Consider the following 20,728-nt stretch of genomic DNA (forward strand, 5'->3'; position numbering starts at 1 on the left):
CATCAAGCCTCTTTTTCTATTTGGACAGTTCTTGAGAATGATGGTTTTGGTTCCTGGCTGACTGCTGCATTTCTATATCTGATCCAGCCCAGTGTGGGTTAACTAAGAGTGCTGCTGGTTCACCTCTTTGCTTTTTATGGATGTCCGCCACGCCATCAACATGGTGATCAAACTCTCGCGCACATGGGCAGGGAAATACATGTCACCATTACACGCTAAATGGGAAACACGAACATAGAAAAGGACTGGGGGATTTTAGTTAACAGTAAGCTTAACTGGAGAAACCAGTGTCAGGCAGCTGCTGCCAAGCCAAATGGGATCATGGAGTGCATCAAAAGATGTCTAGGGGCGCATGACGAGAACATTGTTCTTCCTCCTTACAAGTCACTGGTTTGACCAGACATGGATTATTGTGGACAGTTTTGGGCACCGGTGCTCAAGAAAGACATATCAGAGCTTGAGCGGGTACAAAGGCGGGCATCTAAAGTAATAAAGCGAAAGGGCGGACTACAATACCCAGAGAGGTTATCAAATTGGGGTTATTTAGTTTAGAAAAAAGACGTCTGAGGGGCGACTAATAACTATGTATATATTAGGGGACAATACAAGGATCTCTCCCATGATCTGTTTGTACCCAGGACTGTGATGGTAACGAGGGCGCATCCCACTGACATAGAACAGGGTTCTTTACTGTAAGAGCAGTGAGACTATGGAACTCTCTGCCTGAGGACGTGGTGATGGCAAACTCGCTAAAGGAGTACAAGAGGGGCCTGGATGCCTTTCTTGAGTGTAACAGTATTACATGTTCTAGTCACTAGATTTTTTAAGGGGGGGGGGGGGGTAAGGATCTAGGGATCATTCTGATTTCTTTCTCATGCTTATTACCTTTACATATATTGATATTTTACACGGCATCCCAACTTTTTGGAATTGGGGTTATATTCCATGCCAATGCAATGACTGGTGGTTTGGCCATGTGCATCAGAGTGACAGCTGCACTCTTTATCAGTTCTCCCCTTTGGCTAATGCTCAGGGTCACAAGGGGGAAAGCCCCCAAACTTGATGAAGCCAAATGAGTAAACCATTTTATCACGTATCAGTCGCGAACATTCTGGCCTCGTGCTGGTAACATTTGGGAGGAAATAACTAGCATTTTTCTATGTTGGGTAAGTATTCCATGTGGCTGATCTCCCTTATTTCCCGGCGTGCTCATACAGCAGTCTGCAGCTTTCATTCTGCTCATTGTTTAAGATCAGTTGTGGATGGCCGGCAGCATTTCTACTTCATGCCAAAATCAAGACTTTAACTTGAGAAGTTGCCAAACAGAAGAAAAGATCTATATTTTTTTTTACATAAGTCTAACAGTTTTTCTGAGCGTGCATTTACACACGTGCTGCAAAGTCCGGCCGACCCATTGACGTCAGCTTGTTGTAAAGTTTAATGGAACTTGGAGTATTCCAGCTTTCGTGCCTATTTAAGTGGCGGACCCCGTCTGTTTACTCGTGTCTGAAATTGCAGTTGCTATGATATGACATGTTCTAATCTTGGTGCATGCTGATATGAGACCAGCATATGTTGACTTGCTTACAGAATGTTATTAAAACCCAAGTAATACCACTTTCTAGATGTTTATACAACTATCAAAGATGCGACTTGATGGCTCAGATTTATAGTCAACTAGGCAGCTTCTTGTGCATAGGAAATGCTCTAAAAATATTTTTTGGATGTGCTTTACTTAAAGGGGATGTCCAATTGTAAATTCTTGATGGCCTATGCCTATCATTAGGATAGGCCATCAGCACTAGATTGATGAGGTTTTGCCACTAATGACCCCCACCAATCAACTGTTCACCAGACAGTGTGCTCATGCATTGAGCTGATTTTTGTGGGAAGCAGATAGTTCCGTTCCCACTGCAGTAGCCAGGGTTGGAATTACAGGCAAAGTTCCCACTGAAGTGAATTGGAACTTTGCCTGTAAAACCAAACTTGGCCACTGCAGTGGGCATGGAGCTATCTGCTTCCTGCAGAAATTAGCCTAGTGCATGTCTGGCGAAAAGCTGATTTGGCAAAGGTCCCGGGTGACAGAACTCTGCTGATCTACTACTGATTGCCTAATGGACAAATAAGCCATCAATGGTTTACAACTGGACAACTGCTTTACCTAATTGGGTCACGTCTTTCTTTTTGAATCCCACTCTGGGAAAAGCTGGAATTTAGTTTGGCAATTCGGCAACTCTGACCATTTCCTCTGTGTATGATGCCTGTTACATGTTTTTCGGTATTTTCAAGGGGGAAGAGGGGGCTTGAAATATAAGCCCTACCCTGAAAATAACCCCTAGCTGCACTAAAAAAAAAAACAACAAAAATACACTACCTAATAGGCGCAGTCTGGGTCCTCCCACTGGGATTGTCAGAGCCGCAGCGCTTGAGAACCAATTACAGCCCTTAGATTGGGTCATCGAGCGCTGCATTGATTGGCTGAGCCATAACACTCGAGAACCAATTGGAGCCATTGCTTCCTGGAAGTGGGGTTTATAAATCTCGTAACCAGGAACAGGTGTGTGTGTGGGTTTTTTTTGTTTGTTTTTTAATGTAATGCAGCTAGGGGTTATTTTCGGGGTAGCAGTTATATTTCAAGCCCCCCAAAAATACAGAAAAATTAGGGTAAGGCTTTCTAATGTTAAAATTGCATCGCATGAAAGCAGCGATTTCATGTGATGCGACTCAAACAAAAGCTCCATAGGGAAACATGGGCTACAAAAAAATCGCCAAACGCAGCTGTATACAGCATGCTGCAATTTTTTTTTTTTTCCCTCGCAACATCGCATCAGAGAAAACATTGCGAATGTGAATTAACAGAGTGGAAAGCATGGGCTTCACACACATGAGATTTGTAGCGCTGTTGCATAGCGGCAAAATCATGGGATTTTATCGGCCATGTGAAAGCGGCCTAACTCCCATTCACTTCTGTGAGAGTTACAAAAACAGCATGGCTCAGCTACGCTATACGTCATCTGGACTACGATGTTTCCGCTTCAGCCATGTTTGGCTGAGATTGGAGCATGACACCCCTTTAATTTACTTTCGTTGCTTGCTTTTTATAAGTGCGTTCCGATCTGTGCTCGGTTCGCTTACCTAACAAACTTTGTAGACCTCTTCCACACAAATACAATTGATGAACTATCAGGATAGGTCATTAGTAGTTGACCAGCTTGGGTCCGCCACTTGGGACCCCAGCTGATTGGGCGCCTGCTGTCTGTGCCAGAGCAGAGGGTATGAAGTCGAAGCAGATTGATCTGGCCCCAATCCAGCGGCCGGCGCTTGTCATTGTAGGCGCAGCTGTCATTGATTGGACTTGCAATTATAAGCACCAGCCACTGCACAGGGGTTAGAGCCAACTATTTCCACGCTATATCCTTTGTATCGTGGCGCTGACCGTGGGCGCCTGAGCAGCTGATTGACTGGGGTCCTGAGCGGCGGACCCAAGGCGATCAACTATTGATGACCTCTCCTGGGGATAGACCATCAATAATAGTGGGAAGCCCCTTTTTAATTCACTGTGACACTCTTAACTTCCCTTTTATTTATTCAGTAATTAGACGTTTCTACAGAATGAAACTTTTCAAATTATAGGGGTAATTCTGAGACTTTTCTATTGTTGACGTATCATTGGGATCGGTCATTAATCTCAGGGCGGGGGGGATCCAACTTTCGGCATCCCCATTGATCAGCTGTTTGCAGGAACCATGGTACACTGGAACTAGCACAGCTCCGTACATTGTGCAGTGGCCCGGGATGGTAGTCCACGCTCTGTTTCATGTGACTGAGCTGGCAGGACCATTTGCGGCATATGGCTATCATAACGTTAGATGGCTGGAGCCGTCCTTTGGTAGTGTAACGGGGATGGTGATTCATCTGAATGGCTGCCGAGTTGTACTACATTTCCCCTGCAGCTTACTTCCAGGTTGCTTTGGGCAACTGCCTGATCACACTGGGGGTTGCCTTTTAAAAGGCGGTATCTCCGATGCGAAAACTCTTATGTGTTTTTTTTCTTTCTTTTCATTAGGAAACACTTTTAAAGGGGTTTTCCTATTAAAGATATTTATCGTCCATCCACAGGATAGGGGATAAATGTCGGACCGCTAGAGACTGACTGCTGGGACCCACAGCGATCCTAAGACTGGCACGCCCAATTTCTGCATGGCAATTCAGCAGGGATACGTATGCTCCATTTGCTTCTGTGGGTCAGCTGGCGATCAATGTGCTTGTCCATCTCCTTCCGTCCCATAGAAGTGAAGGCCGTGGTTGTCGAGCATGCACATTGCTTGGGGCATTCAGATGTATCGATCTCGGGATCGCTGGGAAATCCCAGTGGCCAGACGTTAGGGGATGAGGCATTTACCCCCTATATATGGGCAGAGGATTAAAGGTCTTTTAATGGGAAAACCCCCCGGTGTGGAAGGTGATAACTGCTTACAATGCCCTGCCGTGTAATAGCGGCAGCAGAAATGCTCTGAACACTGCAGTTTGTGGCCGCTGGTTTTTCTAATCTCGCAGTAATTTTAGCGACGACTAACCACACATTTTAGAGTATTTCCTCTTGAAACAAAAATATCTAGCAGTATATATAGGGCCGCAAACTTCCAGCTGATCCAATTCAGTGCAGCCGTTTCATGTCTGGAATATTTGGGCGATAACCAATATCACTGCAGTGGTTATTGCGCGAATCATCAATATTTATGCTTAACCCCTTATGGACAAAGCGTGGTAAATTTACGGCGCTTGGTCCTGGGCTTTAATCCCGCCTGATAGCAGAAATACAGCACAGGATTAAAGCCTCTGTTCCCACAATCAAGCAGAAGCAACTCGGGTCCTTGGCTGTTAGTCATGGCTTAGAACCCAGAGGAGAAAAGGAGAAGGGAGAAGTAAATTTTATGCTTCTGCTTTCTCCTTTCCCAGGTACAATGAGCGCTATGTACTAAGAAGTGAAGTGTTTCTTCTACTACGGGAACCCTTGATCATGTGACCGCTGGGATCCCCTGGCACAGCAGAGCTGCAAGGTCCTAGTAGACCCTGATCAGTTCTGCCACTGACTATTGTCACTACAGGGGAATGTTTTCCCTTATAAATGGGGCTCCTATGGATGCCCCAGCTACAGTTGAAAAGTGTGTGATTTAGAAAAAAAAGACAATGTGAATGATCCCCAGAGGTCTTATATGACATCATGGGAGACATGTATGTAACTATTGTCTTAACCATCTATAATTAAAAAAAAAATAAAAAAAATTACAGAATAAAATAAAAATGTATGCATAAAAAAGAAAATGATCCAAAGCCTATGCCAACCAAAACCTTCGCCGTATGCATAATTTACTAAATTAAATAAATCTAGATTAAAAAAGATAAATCTACATTGAATTCTGTCGTGCACAGACCCGGAAAGTGCCTGTACATTGAGTGGTAGTCCGCCATGTAGCAAAACTGCTTGTGGTTTACATAATCAAAATGTCGCTGTTTTCTCTATTTTAAACCCTTTTTTTTCATAGGATCAGTGAAGGGAAATGTAAAAAAAATTATAAATGTTCATGCTGTGGTAATTACCAGGAGTGGTAGAATAGTTGTCGTTTTTTTCCACCACTTTTTAACTCTTTCCAATCCAGTTTGTATCCTGGTTTTCCTAGGGGGTTTACTCTTTTTCTGCCGTTCTACAACGGCGCTATATGCTGGCTAAAGCCAGTACTGCATGATGTGACACGTTGGATAGGCTCCGACAGCAGAGAGGCTGGCAATATACAGTAAGAGAACCCAGACGGGCGTCTTCCAACATCGGAGCTGTGCAGCCTTAAATCATGTCTTAAGACGTTAGACAGTGGATTGCAAAGGGTTAAGACTTGTAACTGTTTGCTAATTAAGTGCTCCATATATTTCTTTTGCCTGTACTCACCACTGACTGCATATGGACAGGACGTGAAATCGGACCTGCTTGCGTCAATAAGGCCTTAGACAAGAATGGACCGCTTAAAGGGATGGTTCCAGAATTACAAGTTATAACTTCCTTATTAGTCTCCTGTTCCCCTCTTCTCGCACCCGCAGTGACGTCACAATGAATTGAACGCTGGTCGAGCATATGCAGTTGTCACTCCATTAATTTCAGTGGAGCTGACAGAAACCCCAAAGCGCTTGCTTTTCGGCTTTTTCTGCAGCCCGATTGAAATTGAATGGAGCGACAGCGTATGCTTGTGCGACCAGCGCTCCATTCATTCTCCTCATTGTGGGTGTTGCAGTGAGGAGGAGGAAGACCCGCATTCTTGGGATTGGTGGGGGTCGTAGAGGTGAGACCCGTCTGATTAGCAAGTTGTCTGTATGTTTAACTTATAATTCAGATACTACCCCCTTAATAAGTGTATTACTATGCATATACAAATGGCTGTCAGTCACTGCATAGGACCGCCCACTGGACTCCTAAGCATAGAAAGAGTAGGGATTTAAATGAATTGTATTGGAACTTTTTTTTTTAAATAAAACTACAGTATATATCAATCTGCCCATTTCCTCGTACTGTATTTGCACCGCATTCTCAGTGTGACGGGTTCACTTTTTATGCCTGTATTCATACGTGATGTTTGTTGCGTTCTTTTTGTCATTGGATTGCTGTGATTTTAAGTTATTAAAATACGTGACCTGTAATTATATATACTTGTGATAAAACTGAAAATGTATCTAAAATTGTTGCAGAAACCCTGTATAGCCTTAGGCCCCCTCCCACAGGCGCTTTTTACCGTGATTAGCGTGGCGCTTTCAGTACCTCGCTCATGGCTGTACAATGCTCCAATTGTTTTTAATGGGACCGCTCACACGGGCGCAGACAGCCGCACAATTGAATCGCCTTTCAGAACAACTTGGTGCCATGTTTTTGACCGCGTTAAACGCCCTAGCTACACTACCTGAAACAAAAAAGCAATACTCGTCCAACATGCACCGTCCGGGTCCCTCTCGCTGCTTTCTGGCATTCCTGCAGGCTTCCGTGCAGTTGTCAGCATCAACAGAGCATCTCTTGCTGGTAATGGGGATTGAAAACCTCGTCTCCAGCAAGAGATTGGTCCTTGAGTGCTGTCTTAGCTAATCAGAGCCAGCGCTCGATGCACCAATCGCAGGCATTCAACGAATGGCTGCGATTGGTGCATCGAGTGCTGGCCTGATTGGCTGGCTGAACTGCGGCACTTGAGAACCAATCAGAGCAATCTCTTGCTGGAGGCGGGGTTTTCAATCCCTGTTATCAGCAAGAGCTGCTCTGTTGGCACTGACAACTACACGGAAGCCTGCAGTACGCTGGAGAGCAGCGTGAGGGACCTGGACGGTGTCTGCTGGGTGAGTATTGCTTTTTTTTTTAGCTTCTTTGGCTGCATTTTCAGCTGTCCTGAAACCGCTGGCAAAACGCATGGCAACGCTGCTGAAACCGCAGCAAACACCTGTGTGGAGGAGACCGTAAAGTGTATCTGAATTTTCGAAAGCCGCCCAAATCTTCATTGGCTGTTTTGCTGCTATTTGCACCCAGTTTGAGCTCTGTTAATTTAGTTTTCATATAGATTTTATTATTCTGCTATTTGCAGTCCACTTACAGGTGGTGGTGGGGGAATCCTACTTTGCCAGTGCTCTACTGGCCAGGACTTCTTCTCCCATGCTGCCTTGCATAGCCCTACTCCAGTCAGCTGCAGGAAAGCATCTGAATGCCATCCCTCTGTTGCATATAGTAACTATCAGTGTTCCCACGGCTCTATTACTTGAGAAGCCAAATGCCCAACGACAGGCAGTGGATTGTAAATCTACTGGATGGGAGACTCCTAATGGCAGCTACTTCAAACCTGATTTTCAGTGGAAAAATGAAAAGATTTTTAATGCAAGTATATTTTAAGATTAATTATACACACACAGGCTATTAGATGAGCAGACGTTGTGTAAAACGTTGGTGCCCTTCTAATAGCTGCTTTTGTCTTCTTCGCCAAAACCCTTCACATGTTGATTACCCCTATTAACGCCTGTTCTCTTCTTATGTGTAAATATGGACTGAGCGCAGCAGACGCCTCTAATATGCTTTTAGGGCATTTAAGTAATATTGGAAAAAATAGTGGAATCATAAAATAGTTAAAATGCAAAATGTAAAAAGTCCTTTCTAATATCCGAAGCGCCTCAGATGACTCTAGTGAACGTTCAATAGAATATTTTATATTATTAGAGAAGCCTCCTGCGTGATTATCATCAGTACATTATGAGGATCATCCACTTCAGACTACATAAACACATTCTCAGTTGCCTAACGGAAAATATGTTCGCTCTCACCAAGGCATATATCATGTTTCTCGCTTAGCTTCAAGTATCTCATCATCTCGCAGCCCGGCGCCATGCCAGAGTGTTTCGAGAACATTAGCACAAATATATGATTTTTGTGTAACTGTTCCACAGCTAATGGTTTATGTCATAGTTATTTGTTTCCCATCTGTAACATTGTTGTCTTTGTTCTTCTTCTACGAAGTACTCTACATGTGGACACCATATTCCCCAACTTTAGTTTTGTTTCTTTTTTAAGACGATAGATCTGTTTCCTTACAAAAACATAGCGATGGCTTAACAGCGGCTTTGCCTGTCCATGGTCCATAGAGTGTTATGTCTGGAGCGGAGTATAGCCCCGTGGGGTGTGACAAAGGCAGGAAAGTCACCTGTGAGTCTCATTGTACTGTAGAACATTCCGGGAGTTTAGAGGGGAAATCTCATCCATACAGGATTATTCTCAGTAGTCGTCATTGTTACAGGAATTACTTAAGGCAAGAAAACCCCTGGATCTAAATACAGTGGAAAATCCAACTTGCGAACATTTAGGCGTTTACAAGCTTCTTTAGGAGCCTCATGTGGAGCAGAGTGTTAAGGCAGCAGAAATGCAGTCCTATAAGCTCTCGCTCACGACCTGAAGGTTGTGGGTTCAATCAGGTAGCCGGCTCAAGGTTGACTCATCCTTCCGAGGTTGGCAAAATGAGGACCCAGTTTGCTGGGGGGCAAAAGATGACCGAGGAAGCAACGGCAAACCACCTAACAAAAACAGTCTGCCGAGAAAATGTTACGATGTGACGTCACCCGAGGAGTCAGTCATGACCTTCGCTTTTGATGCCAATGTTAATTTCTGATTATTTTCGAGTGTATATGAGGACAACTAAGTGGACAACTAAGCTTGATTTCGTATAGTAAAGGCAGTTGTATGCTAAGTCATAGCTGATAAGCAATATTCTATTTGTCAAGACTTGGTAAGGCCTCGGTCACACAAGCGTGCTTGTAGCGCAGAATAAGCACGGGAAAAAAATCCTGTCTAATAGAGCCGATGGTTTACTATAGAAGCGTTCACATGAAGAGATTTTAGACGCGCAAAAAACTCACACCTTTAAAAGATAGGACAGGCGTGGCTACAGTGCCCGCATCTAAGGTCCGTGCTGCGAGAAAAGATTGGACCTGACCTATCTTTGCTGCGTACTGTGCAGGAGTTTCCATAGACTCCTATGGGAACAGAACAAAAAGGGAGGGGGGAGGAGTTTAGCTGGGAACAATGCTCGGAAAATAGGACGGTGGCTGTAGTTTAGACATTAGAAGTCATTAGGGTATTTCTGCCAACTGAGGGAATTCCATACGCCGCTAAACACCAGAAGCACATTTTAAATGTCCCGCTGTAAACTCCTGTTAGTCTACGCGGGGAAGAGGGGAAGCTCCGAGGGTTCCATTCTTCTCCCTGGTGGTTGCCTTAATCCCCGCAGGGACTAACAGGAGTTGACAGCAGGACATTTAAAATGTTTTTCTGGTCAGCAAGTTTTAAATGTCCCACTGTAAGCAGTGGGGAATTCCTCCTGCCCCGTTGCTGGGCTGTTTCTATACTAGGGAGCTTGGATCCCTTGTTTTTGAAAGGTTGGACATGCCTTCTATATCCTAGGCTGCACCAATATACCAGGGATATCATCTCCCCTAGTTCGGTGGACTTTTAAAATAAGGAACAACAACTTAGACGTTGATCCAGTCGATTTCCTACATTCTTGTTTCATCACCCTTTACCTGATGGCGAGATTTATCATCCTTACGGATGCACTATTCAGGTTACAATCTTTGTTACGGGTCCCTGATGAGTTATTCATTTAACTGAAACGCGTCGGACCTTTTATTTAGGACCTTTCATCATCTAAATACCTGAAATACTCCTCTTTGAAGGATAGAAATAACTACCACTACTTTTCGCATCATCATTGTGGTTTAGTAGTGGGAATGCTGGTGACTTTACATGTAGCCACCAGGTCTGTTTAGGCGTTATTAGACACCCGAAGTGATTGGTTTAAAATTTAAAGGGGTTGTCCCGCGCCGAAACGTTTTTTTTTTTTTATTCAATAGGCCCCCCGTTCGGCGCGAGACAAACCCAATGCATGTGTTTAAAAAAAAAAACGTTTAGTACGTACCCGAATCCCCGCGCTGCGGCGACTTCTTCCTTACCTTAGCAAGATGGCCGCTGGGATCTTCACCCACGATGCACCGAGGGTCTTCTCCCATGGTGCACCGTGGGCTCTGTGCGGTCCATTGCCGATTCCAGCCTCCTGATTGGCTGGAATCGGCACACGTGACGGGGCGGAGCTACGCGATGACGTGTAGAAGGGGGCGGAGCCAGAACTCCGCTCATGCCGAGACCCAAGAGAAGGGAGAAGACCCTTCTGCGCAAGCGCGTCTAATCGGGAGATTAGATGCTGAAATTAGACGGCACCATGGAGACGGGGACGCCAGCAACGGAGCAGGTAAGTGAATATCTTCTGTATGGCTCATATTTAATGCACGATGTACATTACAAAGTGCATTAATATGGCCATACAGAAGTGCTTACCCCCACTTGCTTTCTCGGGACAACCCCTTTAAGGGTAATCTTCCATCATTGATATAGGATTGATGTCCTGAAACGTGTACCACATCGGTTCATTACTAGGTCCATGTTATTGGACTCAATATATCTATCGCATTACACACTCCAATTGGACATTCAACGCTACTCTGAACTATCACACTCAGTCTGATGTCCAGCAGTATATGTGAATGGATGTAAGATTGGTGACTATCTGATATCATATTCCCTCAGCATCTTGCTGACCTGTTCTGGTCCCACGTTTTGTGTTTTGTGTTGTGTATGTCCTTTGTCCTACTTATTGTTTTTGAGGCTTTTTATTTTATAAGACATTAATAAAAGTTATATTTTAAAAGGATCAACACAGTAAAACAATTTCATATAATAAATGAATAGCCTATAATGAAGATGATCCCTATAGTTGTAAATATATTAATTGAAAAAAAAATTAGAACCCAACAAAGATGGAGAAATATTTCAGTTGTGTAAATATCCCATATAATCACTAGTGATAACTGAAAAAAAAAATAAAAAAATAGATCATCTAATCCAATACTGAAATGAATAATAATGTGCAAATAGACCCACAAACACAACGCAGGCTTGTAAAAAATAAAATAAAAATAAAAAAATACATGAATATATTTAGCACATAAATGAAAAAACAAAAAAGATAATGCAAAAAACTTTATTTAGATATTAAAAAAACAACAATCCAAACAGACACTGAAAAAAGGGGCATTAAGAACGGGAGCGGAGCATGGAAGGCAGCTCTGGAGCATGCAATACAATGCATCACCTACGAAAAACAAAAACATTAATGGATAAAAGCATTGATAAAAACAATACAGGTACAATACAACATCAGGGAGGAGTCAGAGAAAAAAACGATTAGATATAAGGCATTTAATGGTACTCCATATTCAGGCCATTTGGATACAGTGTATTGAGAGTGAAAATCCAACAGAGCTCCTTCTTTTTCAGTATGGCCTGCCTATCCCCACCCCTCACCAGGGGCGGCACATCATCAATAATACGAATTTCAACCTAAAGCTAAGCACCCTCTCTCCGCCCCTTGTCCATAGCCATCAATAGGAGGAGGCGGGGTGGACCGGCACTTAGCTCCGCCCCCCCGTTCCCCATTGCGGGGAGGAACAAGAGGTCAGCCTGCAATGGGGAGGGAGGTGAAATGGGTGATGGCCTGGTGAGTTCGGTGCATTTTCTTTTTTTGCTGTACTACTTTTATTTCTCTTCCGCCAGTAACTTTTTTTAAAATTTTTTTTGTCAACATAGTTGTGCAAGGGCTCATTTTCTGCGAGCCATGCTGTAGTTTATGTTGGTACCATTTCAGAATACATACGACTTTTTGATCGGTTTTTATTGCATTTTTTTCTGGGGGACAGGCTGACTGAGGGCTTAGTCAGACGGGCGTTTTTTGCCGCGATTTGCGCATGCGCATGCGTCCGGCGATTTTTTAAAACCATTGCTTCGCAATGGTATCGGACACATGAGCGCTTTTTATGCGCTCGTCCGAAAAATTATAGAACAAAAAATCGCAGATCGCACCTATCTGCGATCTGCGATTCCTGTTCGCTTCTGTATATGCGCTCAATGGGGCGGGCGGCAGCAGCGCCGACCCCATTGAGAACATATAGAAGACAAATCATTCTTCTCTGCTACAGCTGGAACAGCTGGAACAGCTGTGGCAGAGAAGAACGATGTTTGCCCATTGAATTCAATGGAGCGGCAATACAGCCGCTCCATTGAAAGCAATGGGCTGCCGGCGTGCGCGGGGTTAATTGTCGGGAAGGGGTTAAATATATAAACCCTTCCCTGCAATTCATGCTAAAATGTGTTAAAATAAAAAAAAATTGTATACTCACCTTTCCGCTGCAGCCGTAGTCCAGCCGCGGCCGCTGTCAGTTCTCCTGAACTGCTTCTCGGCACTATTCAGCCGGCGGGGCTTTAAAATCCCCGCCTGCTGAATGATCCGCCTCTGATTGGTCACAGCCTGACCAATCAGAGGCCGGTTTCACTCACACACCCATTCATGAATTCATGAATGGGTGAGTGACTGCTGCCTCTCAGCGCTGAGCCAATCAGGGGCAGGTCTGACTCACATCCATTCATGAATTCATGAATGGGTGTGAGTGAGGCATGCCTCTGATTGGCTCAGCGCTGAGCCAATCAGGGGGCAGGTCTGACTCACACCCCCTTCACACCCACTGCAGGACGGCTGCCCGGAGCTGCAGGCAGAAGGTGAGAATGCAATTTTTTTTTATTTTAACACATTTTAGGATGGATTGCAGGTAAGGGCTTATATATTTAAGCCCTTACCGACAATTCATCCCGGGCTCGCCCGCAGCGCATTGCTTTCAATGGAGACGGCTGTATTGCCGTCTCCATTGAATGCAATGCGCTGGACAGCTCCGGCCCGTTTCTAATGAAACGCGGCTAGGAGCAGATTTTCGGGCGATTTGCGGGCGACTTGCGCGCACCGGTCACGCGATTTGCGGATGCGCATCCGTCATGCGATCCGCAAATCGCGGCAAAAAACGCCCGTCTGACTAAGGCCTGAAAGTGCATTTCTGGCGTTCTTTTTTTTTTTTTTTTTTTTTTTTGACTTTCACTGTCCGGGGCAAATAATGCACTACTTTGATAGATCAGACTTTTACAGATGCGGCGATACCAAATATGTATTTTTGTCTTATGGTTTAGATTTTTTTCATAGATATGGCAAAAGGGGGTGATTATAAACTTTTATTACTTTTCTTTTCTTACAATTATTAAAACTTTACATCATATTGCAGTCGTTAAGGGGTTAATAAAGTAATGTCAAAGGAAAATTTGTTAATAGTCTCAAACTTGCTGCACAATGCCCATTTATCAACTATAAGGGTTGGTCAAGTATGGCGCGTCAGGCCCCAAGGGATACGCTTGGCTTTAAAATACTCCTTGAGAGTGACCATATGGAGATGCAGTGAAATAGAGCCACAACTTAAAGGGGTTGTCCCGCGGCAGCAAGTGGGTCTATACACTTCTGTATGGCCATATTAATGCACTTTGTAATATACATTGTGCATTAATTATGAGCCATACAGAAGTTATAAAAAGTTTTATACTTACCTGCTCCGTTGCTGGCGTCCTCGTCTCCATGGTGCCGACTAATTTTCGGCCTCTGATGGCCAAATTAGCCGCGCTTGCGCAGTCCGGGTCTTCTGCTTTCTTCTATGGAGCCTCTCGTGCAGGATGCCGGCTCCGTGTAGCTCCGCCCCGTCACGTGCCGATTCCAGCCAATCAGGAGGCTGGAATCGGCAATGGACCGCACAGAAGAGCTGCGGTCCACGGAGGAAGAGGATCCCGGCGGCCATCTTCACCGGTAAGTATAGAAGTCACCGGAGCGCGGGGATTAAGGTAAGCGCTCCGGTAAGCTTTAGGTCCCTGCATCGGGGTTGTCTCGCGCCGAACGGGGGGGGGGTTGAAAAATAAAAAAAACCCCGTTTCGGCGCGGGACAACCCCTTTAAGTTCTCCCAGTTCTTAATCAGCATATCAGAGGTAAGTACACACAGGAAAGTCCCCTCCTTAGAGATGAGCGAATGTACTCGGTAAGGGCGATTTCGCAATCGAGCACCGCGATTTTCGAGTACTTCACTACTTGGGTGAAAAGTACTCGGGTGTGCTGTGGGGCAGGGGGTTGCAGAAAGGAGTGGGGGCTAGCAGCGGGGAACAGGGTAGAGCCCTCTCTCTCTCCCTCTCCCCGCTGCAACCCCCAGCTCACCCACAGCGCACCCGAGTAGTGAAGTACTTGAAAATCGCGGTGCTCGATTGCGAAATCGCCCTTACCGAGTACGTTCGCTCATCTCTACGCTCCTCAGACGTAACAGCCAAGATCCTCTAAGGCTCCTCCTCAGTGTAGTAACATGGAACCATCCCAGGCACCGTTCTCCAAATTAGCATGTTCAAGATCACCTCTAGGTGGTGCTCGCCAGCGGTTCATGAAAATTCCGGTGTCCAAATCATACACATGGCCACTAACAAGACATTGAGTGAGAAATCAGTCTGTAGCTGCTTCACTTTAGCTCATTCAGAGAATGCAGACTAATGGTCGGAAGAGATCTCCAGCGCGCTCCACCTCCCTTGACTGAATGACTAGCGCTCCTGTGTGAAAGCAACGTATGCGCCCAACAGCCCTACCATGCAAAAGTACTTTTTATATATAAAATAAATAAAAGTAACATTTTTGGGATTCCAATGGGTTATATAATAATACTGAACTGTATAATGGATTACATATTCTGCCTCTACCAGCATCTCCACCGGACCGCATCAGGCTGCTGCCATTTCCCTTCCAGCATATTTAACATGAATCTAGCAGAGAGGCTTCTTAGAAGAGTGAAACTGTTTTAACAGCAAAGGGGAACCCTTGAGACCTAAAGCTGATTTCATATGCCTGACTACACAAGATGTAATAAATGCTGCCAAGTAAACAGTATTGTGCATTTATTTCTTCCCATAACAATGCATCTCATATTTCACATAGAATAGTCTGTCAGATACCAATAGATGAGAATATATCCTCAGTGTCACCTGCTTGTGTAGGACATCCGTCTGTTCCTGTAGCGCAGGACTCCTGGAGCTTAGATGTTGAAGGCCCCGAAGCGGCATCAGAAGACGGCTCCTGCTCATCTGGAAAGAGATCAGAACACAGCAAAGATCTGTTAAAACCCTTCCTTTTAACTCTTCTGCACCTTTATACAAGGCAATTATAACCCAAATGATCGCTAGAAACTGTGATTTTCGGTGATAGTCGTCCGGTGTACACATGGCCACCAACAAGACATTGAGCGAGAAATCACTCGGTAGCCGCTAGTTGCTTCACTTCAGCTCATTCAGAGAATGCAGACTAATCGCCGGAAGAGATCTCCAGCGCGCTCCACCTCCCTTCACTGAATGACCGTATGCGCCCAACAGTCAGACCGTGCAAAGGTACCTTCACGGGCGGGTCGGACCCCACAAGCAGGATTCCCACAGTGGAGTTCAACAACAGAGAATTCCATGCAGGAAAAAGTGTAATCCATGCTTGCTTGCAGTGGAGTTCAACCTGGTGACCCCTGCGTACCTGTCCAGTGTCTTCTACTCAGCGCTGCTAATGTTGCGCATGCGCAGAAGCCACCGGCGCTCTGCAATGATGCGGATCCTGTGATACTTCCGCAGTACCACAGGACTTCAGTGGAAGCTGCCTATGCATAGCCCGCACAGAATCGCAGTACGCTACGATTTCTTCTCCACGAGCGGAAAATCGCATTCTATTTCCGCTCATGGAGATGAAGTGACGTTTTTAATTAACCTCTTACTGAATGATGACGGATCTACAGGGGGTGATCATTGTAATCCTCAACTAAAGGACAAATGTGTCCTGAACTGCGTAAGCTGATGCCCTCCTGCTGTTGATGTCCTGGATTTTCTCATCTCCTGCCTAAATAAACATGTCTGTTCCACAAGACCTGCTGGATCTCGCCTCTTCATTTGGCACACGGCTAAACTGCGCTCTTTTTCTATTAACGAAAAAACTGTCGCACAGAGATACGCTTATGTTTTGGGTTTTTTTTTTAGTTTTTTTTAAACCCGGGCCGCAACTCCTCAAGACTTTCACTGGACGGATTCCTAAAACGTAGATAGAACAATAAGTGTAACAACAAAAAAGTGTAACAACAAAAAGAAAAGAATGTGCTTTCTTAAAGAATATTAGGAATGTTCTGTCTGTTAGGCTGGATTCACACGAGCATCGGCGTTTTTACATTCTTCGGCGACGTAAACATGTGAATCGGCGCACAAATCTAACGTTTGTGCGCCCATTCAGACGGCCCAGGGCATATACACTGAGGCTGGAATGCTTCGGTGTACATGCCCCCTGTCTCCCCCTCACCATCTCTCGGCAAGTGGAGGAGGCTTTATTCCCACAAGCGCATATTGGCCGCCATCTTCATGGGCGGCCGATATGCGCTACGTTTGGGGGAGAAAAAAACTGGTGAACGGGCGCACAAATCAAATGTTTGTGCGCCCATTCATTTGGCCTGGTGAGGCCGGTGCAAATACGCCGAGCTCACCAGGCCATCGTCCATTTCCCCTCCCTCCCCATCACAGGCTCACCTGTCGTTCCTCCCCGCTTGTTCTGTGCAATGGGCGGGGACAGGGGTGGAGCTAAGCGCTGGTTCTCCCATTGATGGCTATGGACAAGGGGTGGGGAGAGGGCGGGTGCTTAGCTGTGCCCCTTGTCCATAGCCATCAATGGGAGGATGCGGGGCAGATCGGCGCTTAGCTCCACCCCCTCCAATTGCACAGAATGAGCAGGGAGGAACGAGGTGAGCCTGCGATGGGGAGGGAGGAGCAAAGAGGGAGGGAGTTTAGCAGCCACGCTGCTAAACTCCCTCCCACCTGCAGTCACTGTCATGGGCCCAAAAGAGCCAATGCAGCGGCCGACGTATTCCAGGACTATATCTTTTGGGTCCGACGTAAAAACACCCGGTGCTATATTGGCCTGCCGGGCGCTTTTACATCTCAGAAATACGCCCATGTGATCTGATGCATTGAAATCCAGTGCATCAGATCACAGCGTACATAAGTCGGCTGTGAAAACGGACGTCCGATATGACTCGTGGGAAAGAGCCCTTACTCAGGAAGGTACACTACTGCTCGTACACGTAGTAGCGGTACGGCATGTCAGGGCTAGAAGGGTTAGAGTGCTAATTGCTTCAAAGCCCAGGTAATACCTAGGGACTGCAGTAGTACCCCAAATTCCAAGGTGTTGGTTCCTACAAAGGAGGACCACCCTCCTGGAAGATAGAAGATTGCAACCTCCAAAAGTAGTGGAATAATAACAGCAATCTGACCTTCTTTGGTGCAAACACAGACAGATCACTGCAGGATAGTCCAATGCCTGGCTGGAGGGAATAAACCACTGATGATGCACTGAATAGTTTAGGGTTATTTTTGCTCTCTTTGGCGATCAGTCTCTCTGCCTCCTCCATGGCAGTTTTGATCCTTTCTAGATTTTTTCCTGTATGTTTTTAGCGCTTTGCTGCCTTCGTGTTTCAGTAATAGTAATTTAAGTAATGGGATGGCCTATAGACGTACGTTTGCATGTCATTGTGCTGATTTCCTTTTTTTTAATATATATATTCTTTTATTTTCAGTTTCTGATGAACATCTCCTGGGGTGAGTATTTTCTTTATTCTATTAAGCAAATTAGCAATTACGTCCAAAATCAGCAGTTAAAGCCTATGGGTGCATTATAGGCAGTGAATATGCAGTAGCATTATCCTAGGATAGCTAATAAAAGTCTGATCGCTGTTGGTCTGCTGGGACCCCCACCGATCCTAAAAACAACCAACACGGGTTCCTTGTCCTCCTCCTCACTGTGGGCCTACTGGACTAAAAAAATATATACCGTATATACTCTAGTATTAGCCGACCCGAGTATAAGCCGAGTCAATAGGTTTTACCACAAAAAACTGGGAAAACTTATTGACTCGAGTATAAGCCTAACTACACTCAAGTATATACTGGGTAAAAAAAAAACCTCCATACTTTCCTTGGCATCTGCATCTGTGCGGCAACCTTCGTGAATTCTACCTGCTGTCATTCCCGCCGTCCTCTCTGCTCGGCTCTGTCATCTCTGTCAGTGCTGTGTAGGTAAACACTGTGATTGGATTGAGCGCCAGCCAATAACTGCTGGCACTGGATACAATCACAGCGCTTACTTACAAAGCGCTTACAGCAGGGGATTTGAAAACCAAGCAGAGAGATGACAGCGGGGAAAATTCTAAAGCAGCTCGCGATTGGCTGTGAATGATCAAGCACTGGCTGTGATTGGCTATAGCTCGATCCAATCACAGGGTTGACGGCGGGGGATGACAGCGGGTGGATTTCCAGCAGCTTGCCACATCGCCCCCAGGAACACAGACACCAGCTGGAAGGTAAGTATGGAGGGTTTTTTTTTTTTTTTAATCCTTCCCTGACTCGAGTATAAGCTGAGAGGGGCTTTTTCAGCACAAAAAATTGCAGAAAAACTAGGCTTATACTCGAGTATATATGGTATATAAAAGGGAGTTTTAAAAAGTTTAATTCATTATTAGAAAAAATAAAGGGTGTTAAAAGTTAAAAAGAAAAACAAAACAAAACAAAAAAATATATATATATTTCGTAATAAAAATATTAAAGCAAAAACATATTTGGTATCGCTATGCCAGATCTGTCAAAGGGCTCATGCCCACGGCCGTATGCATAAAACTTTGCAGGTATCCCTGCAGCATTTTACACGTTCGACAATGGGCGTGCCCACGAATCTCACAAATTAAATATATATAATTTTTTTTTCTTTTTTTAAGTTCTCCACTCTGTTTAGAGCGAGGAAGCGTATGCAAACACTGCCCATTTGTAATGTATCATACACTGTCCATACAAGTGTATAGGGCTCACACTAAATGAGCGCAGAGGAATAGAGCATGCTGGGAATTATTTATCTCCGGTATCGATACAATGTCCACACGCTGGTGTGCATGGATCTATGACCGGTCCGTTGACTCCATTCACCGCATATCACATGTCCGTGCAAGGTATGCGTGATACATGGTGAAAACACGGTCGTGGGTATGAGCCCAAAGTAACGCGTTTATTCTCGATGGTAAACACCAGAATTGCGCTTTTTTTTTTTGGTCACCCCATCTCCAAGAAAAAATTTTATAAAAAGCGATCAAAAAATTGTAGGTTTTTGAAAATTTTACCAACCGAAACTACAAAAAATGATCTCCAACACAACTAAGTCGATGGGGAAAATAAGTTTATGATTTTCCAAGGATTTTTAAATTTTTAAAAAAAAGAACAGCAAAAAAACTATAGAAATTTGGTGTTGTCATAATCGCACTTAACTATAGAATAAACTTATGTCATTTCTGCCGCAGTGTGTACGCCATAATAATAATACTCCCCCTCCAACCCCCAAAAGAGATTTTTATTTTCAAGTTTTTCAGTACATTATATGGTATATTAAATAGTACCATCAAAAAATACAACTCTCCCCACAAACAACAAGCCCTCCGATATCTACATCGATGGATGAATAAAGGAGTTATGATTTTTAATTTTTTTAAATAGGGGAAAAAACAAATATTTAAAAAGTCTGTGTCTTTAAGGGGTTAAGATCTGTATTCTATTTGATAATGTTTGTTCATTTCTATTATTTTCAGTTTGAAGTTCCTCTTTGGCCCCACCGCGCTCTACGCCTTGGATTTAGTGGATCAGTGCTCTGTAACACACGTTACAAGTCCCAGTGGAAGAAGCACCTTCCAGGTAATGTTTGCTCTGCACGTACACAGATGCTTTTTACGTTTTGTCCATTTTCGCATGCCATCATCTTCATTGCTGTACATTTATTAATTCATGATTTTTATGTGGCTTTACTTAACCCCTTAATGACAAGGCCTATTTTGGGCTTAAGGACTAGTGATGAGCGAGTATATTCGCTAAGGCACTTTACTCGAGTGAGTAGTGCCTTAGCCGAGTATCTCCCCGCTCGTCTCTAAAGATTCGGGGGGCGGGGAGCGGCGGGGGAGAGCGGGGAGGAACGGAGGGGAGATCTCTCTCCCTCTATCCCCCCCACTCTCCCCCGCCGCAACTCGCCTGTCACCCGCGCCCCCCGAATCTTTAGAGACGAGCGGGGAGATACTCGGCTAAGGCACTACTCACTCGTGTAATGCGCCTTAGCGAGTATACTCGCTCATCTCTATTGAGGACACAACGATTTTTGGCGGATTTTA

At 44.8% G+C, this 20,728-nt stretch overlaps 1 protein-coding gene across 2 annotated transcripts in view; it reads left to right on the plus strand.

The window, feature by feature from the left end:
• ZSWIM7 (zinc finger SWIM-type containing 7) overlaps positions 1 to 20,728 on the plus strand; it is a 97,946-nt gene that overhangs the window by 6,461 nt on the left and 70,757 nt on the right. For both annotated transcript variants that reach the window (XR_010792542.1, XM_066599528.1), the window contains exons 3-4: positions 18,107 to 18,128; positions 20,159 to 20,261. Coding sequence is in view for 1 of the 2 variants with exons in the window: in XM_066599528.1 (XP_066455625.1) it covers positions 18,107 to 18,128; positions 20,159 to 20,261 (125 nt within the window). In the remaining variant the exon portion in view is untranslated. The remainder of the gene's footprint in view (positions 1 to 18,106; positions 18,129 to 20,158; positions 20,262 to 20,728) is intronic.

Source organism: Eleutherodactylus coqui, chromosome 4 (assembly GCF_035609145.1).
Source record: "Eleutherodactylus coqui strain aEleCoq1 chromosome 4, aEleCoq1.hap1, whole genome shotgun sequence".
Classification (NCBI taxonomy): Eukaryota; Metazoa; Chordata; class Amphibia; order Anura; family Eleutherodactylidae; genus Eleutherodactylus; species Eleutherodactylus coqui.